General features: G+C 45.2%; 1 protein-coding gene and 1 long non-coding RNA gene across 3 annotated transcripts in view; one reads left to right on the forward strand and one right to left on the reverse strand.

The window, feature by feature from the left end:
- Positions 1 to 21,717, forward strand: part of LOC308570294 — a 38,683-nt gene that overhangs the window by 14,783 nt on the left and 2,183 nt on the right. The gene's annotated exons all lie outside the window — the stretch shown is intronic.
- LOC308569974 (collagen alpha-4(VI) chain-like) overlaps positions 1 to 21,717 on the reverse strand; it is a 99,096-nt gene that overhangs the window by 813 nt on the left and 76,566 nt on the right. For both annotated transcript variants that reach the window (XM_081164252.1, XM_081164251.1), the window contains 8 exons: positions 20,839 to 20,874; positions 19,498 to 19,534; positions 16,643 to 16,654; positions 15,437 to 15,930; positions 11,277 to 11,367; positions 9,038 to 9,706; positions 7,249 to 7,345; positions 6,245 to 6,402 (listed from right to left, as the gene is read on the reverse strand). In XM_081164252.1, the coding sequence (XP_081020378.1) occupies positions 6,245 to 6,402; positions 7,249 to 7,345; positions 9,038 to 9,706; positions 11,277 to 11,367; positions 15,437 to 15,930; positions 16,643 to 16,654; positions 19,498 to 19,534; positions 20,839 to 20,874 (1,594 nt within the window). The remainder of the gene's footprint in view (positions 1 to 6,244; positions 6,403 to 7,248; positions 7,346 to 9,037; positions 9,707 to 11,276; positions 11,368 to 15,436; positions 15,931 to 16,642; positions 16,655 to 19,497; positions 19,535 to 20,838; positions 20,875 to 21,717) is intronic.

A 21,717-nucleotide genomic window follows, 5' to 3' on the forward strand; every position in this document is an offset into this window, starting at 1 on the left:
ATCTCTGTCAGTTTGCCTTTCTTGGTATAGAAAGTAATTGACAATAAAAATAATAAATAATAAACTTTTATTTGTATCCCACCCTCAGGGCGGCTAACATCAAACATAAACATTGATATAAAATCAAACAATAATTAAATCACCTCTTAAAAACAAGTCAGGATAAAATTAAAATCTGAATTAGATGGCTTTCCGCAGGATTTGGGTTGGGAACAGTAAATGCTCATCAGGCCCAGCTGTGTATGCTGATCTTATATAGACCTGTGAGAATACTGGGAGACCTCTTTCTTACTAGTTTTTATACAAAAAAGGGAAGGAGAGTCAGGCTGAGCCCTGACCAAAGGCCTGGTGTGTAGAGATCTCTTCTGTTCTGCTTAGCTCAAGAGGGTTCTGGAAGTTTCTGGAAACTTCTCTGTGTGAAAGAAGCTTTGTGAATCGTGCTTTGAAATGGAACTGTTATGTACTGAAGTTTTCACCCTGGGCCAGCAGGGGGATACTGTAGATAGTTTTCACTCAGGTCCTCATACGCAAATAAGGGATTGAAAGTGACGTTCAGTGATTGGATAGTTACAGAAAATGGTTACTGTTGCATTGTAGTGGAGCTCTAAACCAGTGTTTCCCAACCTTTTTTGGGCAAAGGCACACTTGTTTCATGAAAAAAATCTCGAGGCACACCACCATTACAGCCCCGTGACATCAGCGCGCAGCGTCACGCCGGGAGGGACATGAATTGCTAGCAAATTACATAATCACCTCCTTGAGGGCTGGCTCATCTTCTCCGAAGGCAGAACCCCATTAATTAACAGGACAGACTCACACCATAGCCAAGACGAGGGGGGAAAACCTCAGTCATGCACAGTCATGCACATGTGGGGGGTAAATGAGGACGAAGACCGGGCAGAGAGCAGGGTTCAAATCACCCCACCTGGCCAGGACAATCCCTGGGTGCTCCCTTGGGCCACTTGCCTGACCCACCTCGCAGGGCTGTTGTTGCGAGGATAACACGGGGAGAACCACGCGCACCCCCGGGAGCTCCTTGGAGGAGAAAGCGGGCGATGAATGCAATGCACGAAATATATGAGAGGCGACCAGGTTTTGCAGGTGAGGGGCCCCCGCCAGCCTCCGCTTCCAACACCCGGCGCAACGACGCCGAAGTTTCCCCCCAGGCTCGGCTCGGGGAGCAGCGCTGCTCCCCCCTGGCTCCCCTTCGCCCTCCCGGCTCTCTCTGCCGCCCACTGGGGACCCCCCTCACCTGCCAAGTCCGGAGCGCCGGTGGAAGTTGCATGCATGCATGCAGGGCGCCGCGTTGCCATTGCATTGCACTGCACTCCATGCAACGCCTGCACGCAAGCATTGCCTTGCACGCCCGCCAAGGGGTCTCCCCGCGGTCCGATGCGTCCCCTCCGGCGCGGATGCAGCATTGCAAAAATAACACACACCCCCGACGCAGCCCTACCTGGGGGGCAGCCTCCGCCGCTCTGCCTCCGCGGGGATCCCCGGGCTCCATCCTGCCGCCCGATCTCCGCGGGGGCGCAGGCAGGCTGCGCGGGGTCTGCGCGGAAGAGCCCCTGCCCGCCCAGCTGCCGCCGCTGCGCTCATTCCATGGCCGGGAGAAGAGCGCTTCAAACAAAACGCCCGGCCCGCCAGGCCACGCTGGGAAACGTAGTTCGCGCACCCCGCGCAGGCGCGGAGCCCAAGGGCGAGGGGACTACGGATCCCGGCAGCCCCCGCGCCAGGGACGGAGGGGGAGAGGCCGGGTGCAGGGATGGAGGGACGGGTGGGCGAGCGAGTGAGTGGCAGCTGCCAAGCCTTGGCCGAGAGCCAGGAAGGGCCTCCCCGGAGGAGGAGGAGGGAGGCGCAGAGCGGGAGGGAGGGAGGGAACCCCAGGGGTCATCTAGTGACGGCGCCCCAATCGAAAATTTGACTTAAAAAAAAATCTTTCGAATTTTTTAATTTTTCCCGCGGCACACCAGGCAACATCTCGCGGCACACTAGTGTGCCACGGAACAGTGGTTGGGAAACACTGCTCTAAACAGTGGTACCTCCGGTTAAGTACTTAATTCATTCCGGAGGTCCGTTCTTAACCTGAAACTGTTCTTAACCTGAAGCACTACTTTAGCTAATGGGGCCTCCTGCTGCCGCTGCGCTGCTGCTGCACGGTTTCTGTTCTCATCCTGAAGCAAAGTTCTTAACCTGAAGCACTATTTCTGGGTTAGCGGAGTCTGTAACCTGAAGCGTATGTAACCTGAAGTGTATGTAACCCGAGGTACCACTGTATAAGCAGGCCGGCTGAACCCTTCAGTTCAGTTCTGTTCTGGCCTGTGAACAAACAAGAGCTGTTTGAAGAATCGCTGTGTCGTTTGATATGTTCACCCACAACTTAACAGGAGCCTTAGCCAGTGATGATGTTTTAAGAGAGACAAGATGTCTTCCGCTCAGTTGGTCCTGGTTAACAATCCTGCCACTATATTTTGAACCAATTGAAGTTTCTGAGTAGTCTTCAAAGGCAGAACCATGTACATCCCATTACAGTGGTCTAAATGAGACATTACCGGACCATGAATCACTATAGTAATTACTTTGCCAAACCTCTATTAGGCATTACAGAATAACTGTAGTCTCTGTCAAGGAAGGGCTCTGCCCCTTAGGGCCTATGAGCACTATGGAGGACATGTGTTCCAAAGCATAAACACACCATAACAAAAGGCTTTAAAGAATGAGATATATCATATAAAAGAGCTTTTGCGTGTTCCAAAAAGTTTTCACAAAGGAATCAGCATTAACAAGTCAAACTTCTTGCCATACTTTTTCTGCAATGTTTGAAGAGGGAGTTCACTCTGGCTTTGACGTTGGCAATAACCTCAAGACTCCTCTCCAATTCTATCAATATCTCCTAGCCCTTAAAGCCAGAAGGAAGCTGTTACATAGGAGTAGCAGAGGCCAGAACGTGATTTAGTGATTTCATCCTGTTCCCAGCCTATGACCTGCTTCATCTCTTTTCTAATCAGTTCACATCTTCAATTACCAACATCAAAATCACTGAAAGACTCCTGAGATCAGCAGAGGAGCCCCTACTGGTGGTCCTGCAGAAGCAACAACAACTTATATTTTAAAGAAATAAAAACAACTCAGATGAACAATACCTTTTTGATGCAAATTGGAAACCACTTATGTAAAAGAACTTCCTATCGAGCTGTTTCCCCCATAGACTTCAGTGCATAGCTGTCAACTTACAGATTTGAAAATAAGGGACCAGCAGCCTCGAAAATAAGGGATCAGCAGCCAAAATAAGGGATTTTAGTCAACCAGCAGCCAAACGAAGCCTCAAGCGGTGGTTCCCACAGCGCAGCAACCCGGCAAAGGGGATGCAGCAAGGAAAACCACGTCACCTCTCCGCTGGGAAGTGCTGAGCAAAGGTGAGTCCCCAGGCAATGTGGCCGATTTGATCAGCACAAAGCATGCAAGCTCCACCCCCCCAGTCGTTCTTAGACTCCTTATTGGGTGAGCAACGCAGCCAAGCTACACAGTTGGAGCCTCCCTCCTCCCTGGCCGGCAGGGAGGGAGGGAGAGGAGCTGCTTCCTTTGAAACCCGGGAAATTTAAGGGACATCATCAATAAGGGACAGCAGCGGGACACGGCGCTGGGATAAGGGACTTTCCCACCAAATAAGGGACAGTTGACAGCTATGCTTCAATGGCCCCAAATCAGTATAGAAAGTATAAGGAAGTCAAATGAGCTGTCAGCTGCAGGCTTCATTTTTGCAGGGAATGATAAACTCTTCTTAAATGTGTTGCTTAATGGACGGCCATGGATGCTTTAGCTGAGATTCCTAAGGGTCCTCTAGTCCAGGAGTTTGGACTAGACGGCCCTTAGGGTCCTTTCCCACTCTACAATTCTATTATTCTAATTGTCTCCAAGTCAGAAATATCCAAAGACAATTTCACTAACACAGGGCTAAAACCTCTGCTCAGAGCAGGACATGGTTGTTCAATGGCTCGGCTCCTGCCAGAAGGAGGCCAACTGATAGTTAATCCTGGTCTTCCCAAGGGACACTTTGATCTGAAGAAGACCCAGAAGCAGTGCTCCAATTTACTAAGAATTATAAACATCTCTTCGAGCTGGCAAAGACAAGCTCTTTTTGATTGTAGGCTGTTTTCACAGAAATGGCTTACCTCATCATCAATTAAACACATGGGGTTTTAGCTAAATGTTGCCTTCTTCTGAAAGGAGGAACTTCTTCCAGGGAGGCAAGAGTCTGGCAGAAGAAGGGAATCTTTGAATGAAACCCACTTTGTCTCATCAGCCTACATTATCCATGGCCAAACATCAGTATTACTACACTTTCGGGGGTCAGTTGACACACGCTAGCCAAACTGGCAATCCTTCCCATAAAACGAGGCAGAATGTTCACACGAATATCCCCATTATGTTGTACAGTAGTACATTGGTTCTCAAACGCCTTGGTTCTCAAACACCTTGGTTCCCAAATGGCCAAAACATGGAAGCAAGTGTTCCGTTTTTCTAACATTTTTCGGAATGTCCAATGCGGTTGTCGGCTATTGTTTCCAGGGCACCTGCACCAATCAGAAGCTGCGCCTTGGTTTTTGAAGATTCTGGAAGTCAAACGGACTTCCGGAATGGATTAAGTTTGGCGCTTTTGCACTTGCTATTTATTTTGCGTTTTCGTTTTTGAGGCTTTTTCGGTTAATTTGTTTTTGTGACTGTGTGAAACCCAGTTCATCTACTGATTGATTGATTGATTGATTGATTGATTGATTGTATGACTATGTATGGAAGTGAGAGCTGGTCCATAAAGAAGGCTGATCGCCGAAGAATTGATGCTTTTGAATTATGGTGCTGGAGGAGACTCTTGAGAGTCCAATGGAATGCAAGAAGATCAAACCTATCCATTCTGAAGGAAATCAGCCCTGAGTGCTCACTGGAAGGACAGATCCTGAAGCTGAGGCTCCAATACTTTGGCCACCTCATGAGAAGAGAAGACTTCCTGGAAAAGACCCTGATGTTGGGAAAGATGGAGGGCACAAGGAGAAGTGGATGACAGAGGACAAGATGGTTGGATAGTGTTCTCGAAGCTACCAACATGAGTTTGACCAAACTGCGGGAGGCAGTGGAAGAGAGGAGTGCCTGGCGTGCTCTGGTCCATGGGGTCACGAAGAGTCGGACATGACTATACGACTAAACAACCACAACATGACTATGGAAATGGATAGAAGCCCCCCATCCAAACAATGACGATCATCAATGCAGGTAATAAAAAAAATTAATTTTAATTTCTATCATCTACAATACTGTCTAATTTATTTTATAGTACAGTTGTTGTTTAGTCGTTTAGTCGTGTCCCTCTAATGAGGCCTCCTGCTGCTGCCACGCTGCTGGAGCACAATTTCTGTTCTCATCCTGAAGCAACGTTCTTAACCTGAAGCAATATTTCTGGGTTAGTTCTGTTACCTGAAGCGTATGTAACCTGAAGTGTATGTAACCTGAAGCGTATGTAACCCGAGGTACCACTGTATATTGAACTGGCTAGATTAACAGAGGCAATTAGAGATCACACTAGACAAGAGTTTCAAAAAACATGGGGAAAATGCAGAGAATACTTCACAAAACAGTGCCCTAAAATACATACCTGGACTTGTTTTGATTAATATCTGCAGGAGACTTTGTGGATATTTCAGTTATAATTAGAAAAAGCTTACTAATAAAGGAAACAGTTTATAAGAAGTAAATAAGGAGGCCAGATACAGGATAAAGGAAGTCTTTTATTTCGTTGTTTGTATTGTTGTATGTTATGCTCGCTGTATGTTATGTTCACGTTTAATGAGGGTGGGTTGTGTATTGGGGTGGGGGTTTATGTTACGTTGTAAATAAAATTCCAATAAAAATTATTTTTGAAAAAAGATTGTAACTTTATCGAACATGTAGAAAGACACAAGAAGAAAGCACAGGTGCTGTTTCTCTGCGGTAACGATGTGATAGACATCAGAATGACTGGATCCATCTATAGATTCCATTCTGGGGGGAAATGGCAGATGATCGTTCTGCTTGCTGCAAACCACCTCAAACTTTAGCACAGCAGATTGGAGCTACCAATGAGAAATATAAGGGGTGATGGATATCACAGTCATTCTTTCTAATGTCTATCTATCTATCTATCTATCTATCTATCTATCTATACAAGCAAACATACGTACTGTTCTCTGAATTAGCTCAAAACGTCATTCACCTTGAACACCGACGTCTGTGAAATCATCATACTGTTTCTCTTCTTCTCTGTACTTAATGGGTTCTTGGGTGGCTGCCATAATTTCTTCTTGCACGTTTCCTCCGGGTGATGGGGACGGTCGCAAAGAATCTTTGTAAACTATTTCAGGGAAAACGATACTGAAAAGGGGAATGGAGGGCAGGGCAGAAGAGATAAGACTTCAGACATGTTTGGCAGAAGAGTCATACAAAAGATTCTATTATTCTAAGATATATGGATACCCTAGATCAGGGATGTCCAACAGGTCGATCGAGATCGACTGGTCGATCCCCAGGAGGTTGCAATCGGTCGCTGTCGATGGCGGGCTCATTTTCATTTGCTTTTGCCTAAGAGCACCCGGCCTTGGTCTCTCTCCCCTGCGCTGTTTTGGTGAGCGACTAATCCCCTTCCCCCTTAAAAGTGCCACCCCACGGAACCCCAACAAAATGGGCATAAAACAGGGTATAAAATAAGCTCAACAAAAAAGGGGCATTTCCTCTCCTAACAACAACAACATTAATAATAATAATAATAATAATAATAATAATAATAATAATAATAATAATAATAATAATAATAATAATTTATTTATACCTGGCCCATCTGGCTGGGCTTCCCCAGCCACTCTGGGAGGTTTCCAACCAAATATTAAAATACAGTAATACATCAAACATTAAAAGCTTCCCTAAACAGGGCTGCCTTCAGATGTCTTCTAAAAGTTTGGTAGTTGTTGTTCTCTTTGACATCTGGTGGGAGGGCCACTACTGAGAAGGCCTTCTGCCTTCTGCCTTTGACCTGAACCCCTCAAAAATGGGGGTAGATCACTGTCAGATTTAATTCTGAAAGTAGATCGCAGTCCCTCAGGAGTTGGCCACCCCTGCCCTAGATCAATTCCAAATTTTGCTTCCTGCTCCTGCTAAAGCCAATGTAAGTTTTTGTCCCTAATTCTAGAGGAGAGGAACAGATATATATATATATATTTGTACCTGTCAGTCCTCCTCATTAGCTGCTGGTAAGTGTCTCCTCGATCCAGGGTTTCACATTCTTCCTGCAGGCCTGGAGGAGGATAAGGATTCATTTCTCCTGAGGGAAAAGAAAAGGGAAAGGAAAGCAATGAAGTAAGCACAGAGTTCTCTGGGTAAATCAAAACTGAAAACATGGACTGCCATAGAACATGGTGTTAGGAACTTTCAGATTTATAATCTCTGGACATATGGGGCACCCTCCATAAATCTGTTGAGTTTTTTTAAATAATAATAATAATAATAATAATAATAATAGAGCCAGTGTGGTGTAGTGGTTAAGAGCGGTAGACTCGTAATCTGGTGAACTGGGTTCGCGTCTCCGCTCCTCCACATGCAGCTGCTGGGTGACCTTGGGCCAGTCACACTTCTCTGAAGTCTCTCAGCCCCACTCACCTCACAGAGTGTTTGTTGTGGGGGAGGAAGGGAAAGGAGAATGTGAGCCACTTTGGGACTCCTTCGGGTAGTGATAAAGCAGGATATCAAATCCAAACTCTTCTTCTAATAACACAACAATTTATTATTTATACTAAATCCTGCCTAACTGTGGTTGAGAGCCACAGCTCCTTTCTTGCTCCAAAGCAACAGCAGTGAAGCTTTAGGAGTGATGCATCCAGGAAAAATAGACTGATGCCATTGCCTAGGTAAAGGTAAAGGGACCCCTGACCATTAGGTCCAGTCGTGGCTGACTCTGAGGTTGCAGCACTCATCTCACTTTATTGGCCGAGGGAGCTGGCATACAGCTTCCGGGTCATGTGGCCAGCATGACTAAGCCGCTTCTGGCGAACCAGAGCAGCACACGGAAACGCCGTTTACCTTCCTGCCGGAGCGGTACCTATTTATCTACTTGCACTTTGACGCTCTTTCAAACTGCTAGGTGGGCAGGGGCACCGGGAGTTCACCCCGTAGTGGGGATTCGAACCGCCGACCTTCTGATCAGCAAGTCCTAGGCTCTGTGGTTTAACCCATAGCACCACCTGTGTCCCTTATGCCATTGCCTAGGTCTCCTTTAATCTGCTGTGAATGTTTTGATTGTTTTTCTATTAGGGACAACACCCTGAAAAACACTCAAGTGCAAACTTTGCAGCCTCTTCTGAAGAAACTTGATGGACGTCCATGTCATGCCAAGCTTCTTCTGCATCAAAACAAGTCAAATCCTGCCCCAAGAAAAATTACACGCTGGGATCAAATTTGTGTATCGCTTAAGAGTGCAACCCTAGACATACTTACTCACTTCTGAGTGAACCTCACCATGTTCAATGGGGCTTATTCCCCTGTAAGTGGGTTAACAGCTGCAGTTTTCTACCCACTCGCCTGGACGCAATCCCCATTGAGGTCTACAAGTGAGTAGGGGGGTTCAGCTCAAAGCTGTTAAGCTTTTTTACAGAGGAGAAAAGGCCAATTTTGAGGGGTTTAAAAAGATGGATATGGATGAAAACAGCAACAGCAGCACAGAGAAAACTCCGTCTTCCCTTCCAGAGATCATACAACAATGGAGGATGGGGTGAGAGGGTGTAGCAGGAGTCAGTTTTAGCGACGCTAAGGAAAGGGAGCCAGAGATCGACCGTGATCTACCAAAACCTCACGGGGATCTACCAGTAGACTGTGATCAACCTGTTGGACACCCCTGCTCTAAATGGACCAAGGCAAATTTATGTATGAAGTAACAGGCCACCTAGAATGGCAGATAAACAGCCCCTAGCACAGCATCACTCAGTAGCAAAGGAAGCACGCCCAACTGCGTAGCACTTACGTTTTAAAAGATTTAAGAAGGCTCGGCTGAATTCCAGAGCATATGGCAATTCCAGTTTACCAGTCCTGCCCAGTGCCAACAGGTGCTGCTCTACTGGAGCACTAGAGAGTTCTGTCATCTCCATATCGTCAACTCTACTTCCAAGAGCTAAGGTGAGCATAGTGAACCCTTGGCACTTGGCTTCTAGTGACATTTTCCTCAGTTTCTCCCTGTCCCAGGAACTTGTCTGACTCCCAAGTATTGTAAAGATGACCCTGTGTTTTCTCGGGTTGGGGGCTTCCAAAAATATGTTGCTGATGGTCCAGTCTAGAGCATGTCCTACTGCTGATGGACCTTCCAGCTGGCGAACTTCTTCGATGTGCATTTTCATCAGGTTCTTGTTGTCATAGGAGACCAAGTCAAACTCTCCCTTCACTGGCCTTGAGAATCCGTCGACAGTGAAATTTTGCGGAGCCTGCTGCACCAATGCCACCCTTGCCCCTCCATACGACTCCATGGGTAGAGAAGCAACAACAAAAGAATCCAACATGTTGCTCACAAAGGTCTTCATGGTCTCAAAGTCCTCACTCCCCACATTCCGAGAGCTGTCGAGGATGTATGTGATGTCCATGTTGATTAGGATGGGAGGGGAATCCATCACCCGGCATTCTGGAGCAGGGTTACACTTATCTGCGAAAGAAACATTAGGCAGCAAGGAATTGCATGGAGCATCTGATAAGATGTGTTTAGACACTGCTCAAATTTTGCTTTGCTTCTCTCTTAAAGCTATTTCTAAACAATTATTTCTGAAATGCTCGCTATTTGAGACAGAGAACAGAAAAAAACAGCCCTAAACATATTTATACACTCTCTCTCTCTCTCTATATATATATATATATATACTGTATTTTTCTGTGTATAAGACTATATTTTTCCTAAATTTTTGAAGTTTAAAATAAGAGGTTGTCTTATACATGTCTTATACATAGTGCATTTTCTTAATTTTGGGTTTAAAAAGGGGGGGTTCATCTTAAACATGGGGGCGTCTTATACACGGAAAAATACGGTGTATATATAAGAGAGGCTATATTTTATGGTCTATATATTCCAAGTTATATATAATCCTAGCTAATGGAGAGCATGCTCCTTACTTGAAATATATTTTCTTTATACCACAGTTTATTTAGGCCTCACTCAGAGATGAGGCAATGCACTTTTTGTTGCTTAATTATTTAGTTCTAATTATTCCATTGTTTACGGCTGTTTGCATGGTGAGAATACAAATAGACATCAATATTTAAAACACTAAAAATAATAATACAAGAATGGTAAAATCACAGGCCAGAATAACAATGGAAAATTAGGGAAAAAAACAAATGTCGTCAAATGCTTACCCAAAAAAATTCACTTTCTCCATATGTTCAAAAACTACAGCTGCAAAGTTTAGTCAATGAAGCTGTTAGATTAAACAATTGGCAAAGCATGCATTCTAACCCCAAAGGGATCCTGACCTGAAATAATCAGCAATGTTTTACAATTATTATTAATAGGCATATTTCTAAAAACAACAGGTAAACGGTATGCTATATGAGAGACGATGGAAAAGGTGTCTTTTAAGATTATACCTGCGGTCACATATGCATTAATCATCCAGAAGCAAAATATGCTTCCTCTTGCAACGGTAATGGCAAAGTTACACCCTTTCCTCCTTTATGTACAAATTAAATGATAAGTGTAGATCATTTATGGTAACAGCCATAGGGTATTGCCCAAGTGGCTTTAATTTTGGCCTGTGAGTACGCTGAAATACTGAAATATGGGGCATTTGATTCGTATAGACTGGACATATAGGGCCATGCCACTGGTATCCTGCCAACTTATAGGGAAAGGTATCTGCTTTGGGGTGCTCCCAGTTGGACTCTACTGTGATTATGTCATTACCTACACAATCCTATAAATGCTTACTTAGACATCCCACTGATTTCAATGGGGCTCTCTGTCCCTTGCAAGTGGGCAGAAGCTTTTAGCCTCAAGGTCTTTGCTGCCACCTTGACCTGAGAATTGCCACAGCAGCTTTTCCGCTGAGAATAATGAAACAACATTTAGAATACTTGGTGCTTGTTATCCGCAAACTCATCCAACTTCCGAACGAATAAGTTTGAGTTCTGAAATTAAGAAGACCTGTCAGAACGGGTGGGCGGGGGGGGGGAGATTATTCTACATACACTAATTTAAGAACGAACAAAATGAATGGCCTTACCGAAACAGAGAGCACAACGTGAGACCGTGTTCAGGTTCTCATCCTCCTTCGTTTCCCAAACAAATAACTGAAATCGCTGAGTATCATCTGCCTAAATAAATGTAATTTTTTAAAAAATTACAAAACACACATTTAAACAAAAGGAATTGCATGAAAAATGTAGGTTAGAATCCATTGGCTCCCTTTCATTCACAGACAGATTTTTCTTCCAGTACATGCTTCCACAAATGGAAGGAGGAAGCTGATTTTCACCCATGAAAATCTTCCCATCTCCACCCATTGATAACACTGGGCAACAATTTTTTACTTTTTGAATGTTGTCTAGATTTCTACAACTGATTTGGGGTATTTTTGCACTGCTGAATCAGGAAATGGCATCCGTTTCTCTCCATCAGGTCAGGTTTACTGTAAACTGAATGGTGGGCATTGATAAAGGTAAGTACACGTAAATTGCATGTTGCTTCACCATTTTTCAAACTTCAGGGCTTGAACTTCCGTTTCTTGGAACTCCTGGAATGCTCAGCGGCAGGGAGGTCTCTCTTCAGAGTCCAACAGTAGTCAGCCATCATGACTGCGTCCCAGCAACCCTGATACCTGGTCTCCATCTCTTTCATGTCCTGATGGAATCTCTCCCCCTGCTCGTCACTCATTGAACCCAGGTTCTCAGGAAACTGGTCCATATGTGAAAATAGGTAGTGCATCTTGACGCTCATGTTGCAGCCCAGGTTTCTGAAAGCAGTCAGCATGTTGTTGACAAGTTCTGCGTAGTTTCTGGCCTTATTGTTGCCAAGAAAGTTCTTCACTACCAGAACAAATGCCTTCCACGCTTCCAGTTCCACTTCGTTCACTGAGTTTCCGAACTCTGGATCTCTGATGAGCTGACAGATCTGAGGACCGTCAAAGATGCCAGCTTTCAACTTCTCCATGGTCAATCCTGGAAAAGCCTGGCATAAGTAAGTGAAGCAGTCACCATCCTTGTCCAGAGCCTTGGTGAACTGCTTGATTAAGCCAAGCTTGATGTGCAGCGGTGGGAAGAGTATTCTGTCTCTGTCCACCAGAGGGTCGTTGATGACGTTCCTTTCTTTGCAAGGCACCAATTCCTCCCACACAGGCCAGTCCTTCTTCGTGTAATGCTGAGCACGGTCCCTACTATCCCACATGCACAGAAAACATGGGTACTTGGTGAAGCCAGGCTGTTGTCCCAACAAAAAGTTCACCATCTTCAGGTCAACACAAATAAACCACTTATGCTGATCATAACCAATTTTCTCCAGCACATACTTAACCGCTTCATAGTTCTCCTTCAGTGTACTCGAGTGAGCCAGGAGCATAGAGGCAAACTGGTTGCCGTTGTGTAGCAGAACACATTTCAGTGATCACTTGCTGCTGTCAATGAACAGTCTCCAATCTTTGGGTTCGTACTGTGGCACTCCAAGCTTGAGCAGAAGCTGCGCAATATCTGCACAGTACACCAAGTCCTTCTCTTCCGAGAATAAACGGAGGTACTCTTGATTATAATCCACTCCAGAAGGTTGAGGGACCCTTCAGAACAGTATGGAAGGTAGGATGAGAGACTGGGAAGGTTTGAGGTCAACCAAAATCAACAACCTCCCTCTCATCAATTAGCAGATGATCAGATGTCTCTGTTCATCACCAGGTATGGCCCGTGGTTTTCATAAACAGGGCTTTCTCGGTGTTGGCACCCCGATTGTGGAACTCCCTAGGTAAGTTCATTTGTCCTCCACACTGATAATTTTCAGGTTCCAAGACGTATTTACAGTATTCACCCAGTCTTGGGGACATAAAATATGTCCTGGGAGCCATAGGCTGATATGGTGAGCTGGCTGTGTTAAATTAGGTTTCTTATTGTAGATATGGAGTTTTTAGACATTTTAATTTGAAATTTCGTGATTTTTGTATTGTAATCCTGCTGGGATTCTATGAGAGAAAGGACAACATAGAAATAACTACTACTACTACTACTACTACTACATTGCTGTTGGAGGATAAGAAAACCATATTTATGCAGAACATAACTGGAAGATAAATTAAGGACTCATCATGTGTTGCTCACACTGATAAAATGGAAGAGAAATATCTCAATGTATGTAACTTGTCTTTCCATATCGTGCTCCAACAATCGTACTCCCTTCAGAATTGGCTGGACATCTTTTAGGAGGTTTTGCTATTTCAAATCTGAATTATTATTTCCTCGCTGCTCTTTCTCGAGTTTACAGCTTGCAAAACTGAGAAGAAGATTAAAAAGTTGGCAACCAATCAGAGGAAAATCTGAGACTCTGTAGAAGTCGTTAAATTGTTGGAATGGAAGTCAAGCATATGCTTTCACTCTCATGAATACATGCTACAGCAATTAAAAGAAATAGACAATCCTGGAATAAATTATTGCTATATTCTGCCAGCCCGAACTTCCACAGGGGTTATGACTGAGGTTCCGTTTACAAACAGTGCTATGTAGACTGAGGTGGAAGAAAGCCAAATCAGATACTGGAAGAACAGATTTCTAGGAGTGAAGGTGCAGCGTGAGTTAATGGAAGTATGAATGCAATGTTTCCATAGAGATTAATTATGCTTTCATCATTATATGACTATGTTGAATCCATTCATACTGCCCAGATTTTGCTTCAGTGTGCTGTTTTTTTCTGGTGCAAACACAAATACTCAGCTGGCAATGAATTAAGCTCTAAGTCCTGCAAATTACCATTCACTCCAAAATCTGTAGATGAACTTCCACGTCACAAACCAATATTACAAGCACTTAGAAACACAGAACTGTAGAGTTGGAAGAGACCTCTGAGAGTCATCTAGTCCAACCCCCTGCCCACAGCCATCCCTGGGTGGGTTTGAATCACCAACTTTCTGGTCAACAGCCAGACGCACCAACCCATTGCGCCACCTCTGAGGTCCACTTGTCTGAACACATTGCTGCTGTCTGGCTATTCTGGTGATGTCTAAAGCAACGTAAGATATACAAAAGAGCTTCTTGATCCACCCTCGAAAGCTGTTCTACATTTCCCCAGAACAATTCTGTAGGAAACTTCAAAATCTTGCTATATGTTTCTTAGGGAGCAAGCAATACAGAAACTAGAGCTGAAACTGAAATTCAAAATTTAACCGATGTCCGATTTCACAATTTGGATTTGTCACTGAAATCAGATCCCCAAATGTTGACATTCTGGTTCAGAATTAAAATTTGAATTCTGCCATTCTGATTACCATCTGCTAGACAATAAGATGTTTGGTAAAAAAAATAGTGCAAAATTTACTAAATGCTGTTGCAAATAAGCTGTCAGGTTCTTCTGCAACTGATGTGACGGAATCCTGGTCTTTACAAACAGCAGATGTGATTGGGTATCTGCTTCTGGGATGCTTGTAGAGTGTGCATTTAGATGCTCCCATTTAAATGCTTCTTGGGTGCTTTAAAACAAAAACAAAAACCCATCCCTGCAAGTAGAACGCTGGATATTAAGCAAATGCATTCTAGCCTGGTCTTTCCCCTGACATGCTTGCTCTCAGTACAGGGATGTTTTATAGTTCACAAGAACCAAGCAAGAGAAGTACTGAACAGGAGCTTATTTAAGTAGCAAGACCCATTCACTCAGTATGCATTTGCTGACTGATCATTAATGCCAACAAAGGTCCATATAGTAAAAGCTATGGTTTCCCCAGTAGTGATGTATGAAAGTGAGAGCTGGACCATAAAGAAGGCTGATCACCGAAGAATTGATGCTTTTGAATTATGGTGCTGGAAGAGACTCTTGAGAGTCCCATGGACTGCAAGAAGGAAGGAAATACCCCGACCAACTCAGGAAATCAGCCCTGAGTGCTCACTGGAAGGACAGATCCTGAAGCTGAGGCTCCAATACTTTGGCCACCTCATGAGAAGAGAAGACTCCCTGGAAAAGACCCTGATGTTGGGAAAGATGGAGGGCACAAGGAGAAGGGGACGACAGAGGACGAGATGGTTGGACAGTGTTCTCAAAGCTACCAGCATGAGTTTGACCAAACAGCAGGAGGCAGTGGAAGACAGGAGTGCCTGGCATGCTCTGGTCCATGGGGTCACGAAGAGTCAGACACGACTAAATGTCTAAACAACAACAACAACATAATGCCAAAAGAGTTTCCAATTGCAGCCTGCTTACCGAAAAGGCTTGTCTCACATTAGGCACTTCCCTGAGGGCAATGACCACAGGTGTGATATCTAGGGCGCTGAATTCCAATACGGCTGTATTGATGGAGGTGGCGTCCTGCGAAGGTCCAGCGGCGAGAAATACTGCAACGTTCCTCATGAGGGCGCCTTGACGATGACGCTTAAAGGCGTTCCTGGCCACAAACCTCATGGCCCTTCCGATATTCCGCCTGCCGGAGGACCTCTCCAGTGGAATTCTCTGAACTGCCTCCATCAGAAGCTCCGGCCTCTGGAAGTCAGAGAACCGGATGAGGTACTTCGTATTGGTGTTATAGGACAGAACCGACACCCGTGCGCCAGTCGGGCAGTTGCTCCTGCTAATCTCGATACCCTTCAGCAAAGACGTCATGATGTCTTTCATCCTGTCAAAGGATTCCGGGGTAACGTCTCCAGACATATCAAGGGCAAACACTACTTCAGTCGGGTATACTGGACACTTGTTCATACCTTGCCATTGTGGAGGAAAAGAAAAAAGTCAGAAAATTTCCAGGAAAAAAAAGATACCTTTTCCTATATGTTGAAACAGAATCTGTTTGCATAATAATACAATGGTACCTCGGGTTAAGTACTTAATTCATCCCGGAGGTCCGTTCTTAACCTGAAACTGTCCTTAACCTGAAGCACCACTTTAGCTAATGGGGTCTCCTGCTGCCGCCGTGCCGCCAGAGCACAATTTCTGTTCTCATCCTGAAGCAAAGTTCTTAACCTGAAGCACTATTTCTGGGTTAGCGGAGTCTGTAACCTGAAGCGTACGTAACCTAAAGCATATGTAACCTGAGGTACCACTGTAATAGTAATAGTAATAGTAATAGTAATAATAATTTATACCCTGCCCATCTGGCTGAGTTTCCCCAGCAACTCTGGGCGGCTTCCAATCGAGTGTTAAAAACAATACAGCATTAAATATTGAAAACTTCCCTGAACAGGGCTGCCTACAGATGTCTTTTAAGGATAAGATAGCTGCTAATTTCCTTCACATCTGAAGGGAGGGCGTTCCACAGGGCAGGCGCCACTACCGAGAAGGCCCTCTGTCTGGTTCCCTGTAACCTCACTTCTTGCAATGAGGGAACCGCCAGAAGGCCCTTGGCGCTGGATCTCAGTGAATTGAACTTTGAATTGTGCTCAGAAATGTACTGAGAGCCAATGCAGATCTACTTACCTATACAGCAAGCTGGATGGGATAAAAGAAAGGTGATTTAATGTCACTTAGTGTCTTTTGGTTTTGTTCATTTACATACATTACATATCCAATAACAACCCTTAAAAACACACAGACAGAACTTGTGTTGAGCGTTTCGCTTGTTGCGACATTCAATGAAAAATTCGCTTTCGGCTTTGGATAAAGCAAAGTAGCAGAAAGAATGTAGTCACAGCATGTCTTATTTAAGCCAGGAATTGTGAGTTCAGATTTTAGCCCAGCCATGAAATTATTGGCTTGGTTTGCACATAACACTAAGCCATGTTTTCTTTACGAGTTCACCACAAGTTGTCCCTTAGATCATCAGTTAAATCCCGGCTTGTTTCTCTAAACTATGTTTTGTTTTCCAGCAGCTCTTGCCTCATGCCTTTGTAGGCTGGTAAGCAAGCAAGCCATGGTTAAGGAAAGATGCTGGGTTCACACATATTGCCAAACCATACTTAACACAAGCAACTATGGCTTCTGACTATGGTTTGTTGGCAGTAAACAAATCACAGTTAAGCCACTGGAGAGGGTTTGGACAATCAGCCAAAACATGCTTTAACATATCATGGCTGCTTGCTGTGTGAACGAGGCCGTTGAGTAGCTATGGAACTTGGTATTTTTAGGCTTATTTATAAGATAATACCTCAGTATAGCCATTGTGAGGATTAAAGACCATCTGCAAACTGAAGATTTCAGGAGAACATGACCGATTTGAGACAGGTCCTAACTGGAAGGTTACTAGTAAATAAAGTCAATTTAGATGCAAAAATTATAATGTGTGTATTTGTAAAGGTTTCATAATTTATCGTTTTCTGTTTTTGTACATTGGGAACGTTTCTATGCAAAAATGGCAGGTGTATGGTCAAAGGATTGATAAAATTAGAATATGACACACAGAGAGAGAGAGGGGGGGAATACTTTTATCCGTTGGGGTGATATTGTAAAAGACAGATCAACACATTCCAGTGCTGTGTTACTGCTGTCCTCCATTTACGGTACACTCCTAACCAAGGGCAGATGCAAAAGAGAGACAGGGTTCTTCCACCTTTAACAGTAGTGTCCATGAAAAAGTTAAACCTGCTGAGATACCTTTTCCAGACAACTATTAAAGGGACACAGGTGGTGCTGTGGGTTAAACCACAGAGCCTAGGACTTGCCAATCAGAGGGTCGGCGGTTCGAATCCCCGCGACGGGGTGAGTTCCCGTTGCTCGGTCCCTGCTCCTGCCAACCTTGCAGTTCGAAAACACATCAAAGTGCAAATAGGTACCACTCCAGCGGGAAGGTAAATGACCTTTCCATGCGCTGCTCTGGTTCGCCAGAAGCGGCTTAGTCATGCTGGCCACATGATCTGGAAGCTGTATGCCGGCTCCCTTGGCCAGTAAAGCGAGATGAGCGCCGCAACCCCAGAGTCGGTCACGACTGGACCTAATGGTCAGGGGTCCCTTTACCTTTATTAAAGGTGAAATAATCCTGTCTTCTTTTGGACACCACAGCTTTTGAAAGTAAGCTCCTTTGACAGGAAAGGGGTTCACTTTTAAAGAAATCCCCCAAAGGATGGAGAATTAAATCTATTTATATAATAATAATAATAATAATAATAATAATAATAATAATAATTTATTTGTACCCTGCCCATCTGGCTGGGTTTCCCCAGCCACTCTGGGCAGCTTCCAACAAAGATTAAAAATACTTTAAAATGTCACACATTAAAAACTTCCCTAAACATTTAGTGCACACAACCTGCGTCAAATTACAACTACAGTGGTGCCTCGCAAGACGAAATTAATTCGTTCCGCAATTCTCTTCGTCTTGCGGTTTTTTCGTCTTGCGATGCACGGTTTCCCATAGGAATGCATTGAAAATCAATTAATGCGTTCCTAGGGAAACCGCCTTCAGACCAGGTCCGGGGACAGTCTGTCCCCGGACCTCTTCTGAAGGCTGGGGGGGGGGGACAAGGGCTTTTTTTCCCACCCCCAGGATTTTAAAAAACCCCGGGACAGCGGAGGACTTCTCCCCTGTCCGGGGCGATCTTAAAATGCTGGCGGGCGGCATTTTAAAATCGCCCCGGACAGCGGAGGACTTCTCCGCTGTCCGGGGCGATTTAAAAGCCCCTGGGAAGGCAGGCAGGGGGGACAAAGACTTTTGCCCCCCGCCAGCCTTCAGAAGAGGTCCTGGACCTCTTCTGAAGGCTGGCGGGGGCGAAAGTCTTTGCTCCCCCCGCCTGCCTTCAAAAGCTGTCCGGCCCAGGCTTCCCTGCTGGCGGAGACTTGCCGGCATGCAGAAGCCTGCGCGCAGCGCGCCCAGGCTTCGCGGATCTCTCCGCCAGCAGCGGCAGCGCTGCCGCTGCTGGTGGAGACTTGCCGGCATGTCGAAGCCTGCGCGCAGCGCGCCCAGGCTTCGCGGACCTTTCTGCCAGCAGCGGCAGCGCTGCCGCTGCTGGCGGAGACTCTCCTGCCTTCAAAAGCCGTCCGGGATAGCAGGAAGCGCTTCCCTGCTATCCCGGACTGCTTTTAAAATGCTGGCGCTGGGGAGCAAAGCCTTTCGGCCCCCGCCAGCCTTCCTGGACCTCTTCTGAAGGCCGGAGGGGGGGGAAAGGCTTTGCTCCCCACCGCTAGCATTTAAAAGAGGTCCCCGGAGATTTCCCTATGGGCTTTCGTCTTGCGAAGCAAGCCCATAGGGAAATTCGTTTTGCGAAGCACCTCCAAAATGGAAAACCCTTTCGTCTAGCGGGTTTTCCGTCTTGCGAGGCGTTCGTCTTGCGGGGTACCACTGTATCAGATTGGCAAGGCCCTCTGCTAGTCTTTAGTACTAAGAGGAGGTCATTACTTACGGCAGTTTCCTCTGGTGAAGTTTACAAGTTCACAAGGCTGTAGATAAGGAGGAAAAACCAATGTGGTCAATGGTGCAACTCTAGGCATGCATAAATTACAGTGAGTTCAATGGACCTTCGTCCCAGGTGAGTATGCATAAGGCTGCAGCCCATTCTAAAGTACAGCTCTTATTTTTAACAGCTACAACAAATTTTATTTGCTGTCAACGAAATGCCAATTGCCAGGTGGGCATCGGAAGGCTGCGTACAACAATCCTAAAACAGCATGTAATAAATAAATAAAAGGCAATTAAATTAACCTGGTACAATAAATAACCACCAAGCTGTCAAAAAATGAAGCTCTACGGTGGCAGACATTAGTTGGAACTGTACCAGGTTCCATGTTTTAGCCCAGATTCCCCACTTGTCCCATTCAAAGCCACTTCCGACCTCGGGAGGAGGTGGTGTTGCGAGCGTCACGCCCCCAACACACTAATGGAGGCTGCCTCCCAGCCCTGCACGATCAGGGGAATCCACTGCCGCGTCATCCCCCTGGCCAGCCAATCGGCTGGCTCAGGGGTGTGGCTTGCCGCATTTAAGGCAAGCACGGCAGAGGATCTTCCTCTTTGGCCGCCGCTCAGCTGGGTGAATTTCCCACCCTCCCACCCTTCAAGGTTTCTCCTTTGACCTTGCTATGGACTTCGGTTGGTCGCCATTAAGGGGCCTGGTAGGAATTTTCCACTTGGCAAATTGGCACCAGCCATTTGGTTATTTTGCCTACCTCGTAGCAAATCGTCACAACTTCCTCGGTTTGGCGGTTAGGCATTGGTCGGGGTATTGTTATGTAGATGAATGGGGGGGGAAGCGCCATCACCTCCCCAGTTTCTGAAGGGTAGTCCGGTAAAGGATTCTGGGGGGCGTGGCCCCGTCCAAAGCCTATGGAGACCAGGGCCGAAGGCACGCCCCCGAGCGGTGACCCCGGGGGAGTGCCTAGTTGATGTGCATTAGCAGGGCTCCGCCTGCTGGTGTTAACCCTTCCCGGCCTTCAGGCAGACAGACTGAAGCCGGATAGTCGATTAGGACCAATGCCTAAGCCAATACCGCTCATCACCTGTAACCAATAAAGCTGTGGCCAATTTTAGCCTATTAACCTAAATATCTGTGTCTTGTGTGTTTATTTCTACTGGTGGGAGGCGGGAACTCGCCACCCAATGCCTGCTTGACTGATCATTTGTTGCCCTTTCCTTTAGCAAGGAAGAATTTTGAAGCTCGGCCGTTAAGAACGCAATTCTATGTATATTTTCATTTACTAGTTGATAAGTTTCTGGTGTATCAGAAGTGAGGAAGCAGCTTATCGCATACCGTCATTGCTCGTTCGCCTTTTTGTCCTTTACGACCCTGAAAAAAGTAGGTATACGTTTAGGAAATCAAATTACCCTCTTCCCCCATTTCCGTTTACACTTGTACATAAATACATACACACATGCTGATGAACACACCCCGATATGATGTGTGTGTGTGGGGGGGAGTTTCATATATTTTCCCGGTTTGGTGGAGCATGAGACTCTTAAAGTCATAGTCGTGGGTTCGAATCCAACGTTGGGTAAAAAGTTTCCTGCACTGCACAGACTCCTCATTGTCCCTTCCAACTCTACAATTCTACATTTTTTTATCATGCTAAGCCAAACCACAAACAAACAAACACGTGGGTTCTCAAGAAGAAGATGGCAGCTGTTTTTCTCTGCTTAGTCTTACGCTCAAAGTAGGGATGGGTGAATATGTCGATTTCCGTTTCTCATTTTCCCGATCTTAAATTGTGTTCTCCACATTTTCAAATCAGTTTACAATTACTTTTTTTTTAAGTCTTCATGAAGATTCATCAGTATTTTTGTGTGATTTCTCCTAATATACGTATTTTGCTTAATATACACATATTTGTATGCAATTTCCCTTTAGTATAATGCATTTCTGTATGTTATTTTCATTAATATGTACCTTTATGAGCACAACTTGAAGTGGTTAAAAGGTCTGGGGAAACCTGGGTATATGGAAGCCCATATCGGAAGAGTTGGGTTTTTTGAAGAATTCCCCCCCCCAAAAAAAAACCCCAGCTTTAAAAAAAAGCTATTAAAAAAACAACAACCAACTTTGCCTACCCTTCCCCCGAAAAAAGCTCAACTAAATACTCAACCACTTTTGTGTCTGGATTTTCACTTCTTGATATATGGCAAGCCTAATTTT

This window comes from Podarcis bocagei (assembly GCF_964188305.1).
Source record: "Podarcis bocagei genome assembly, chromosome: 12".
In the NCBI taxonomy this organism is placed as follows: Eukaryota; Metazoa; Chordata; class Lepidosauria; order Squamata; family Lacertidae; genus Podarcis; species Podarcis bocagei.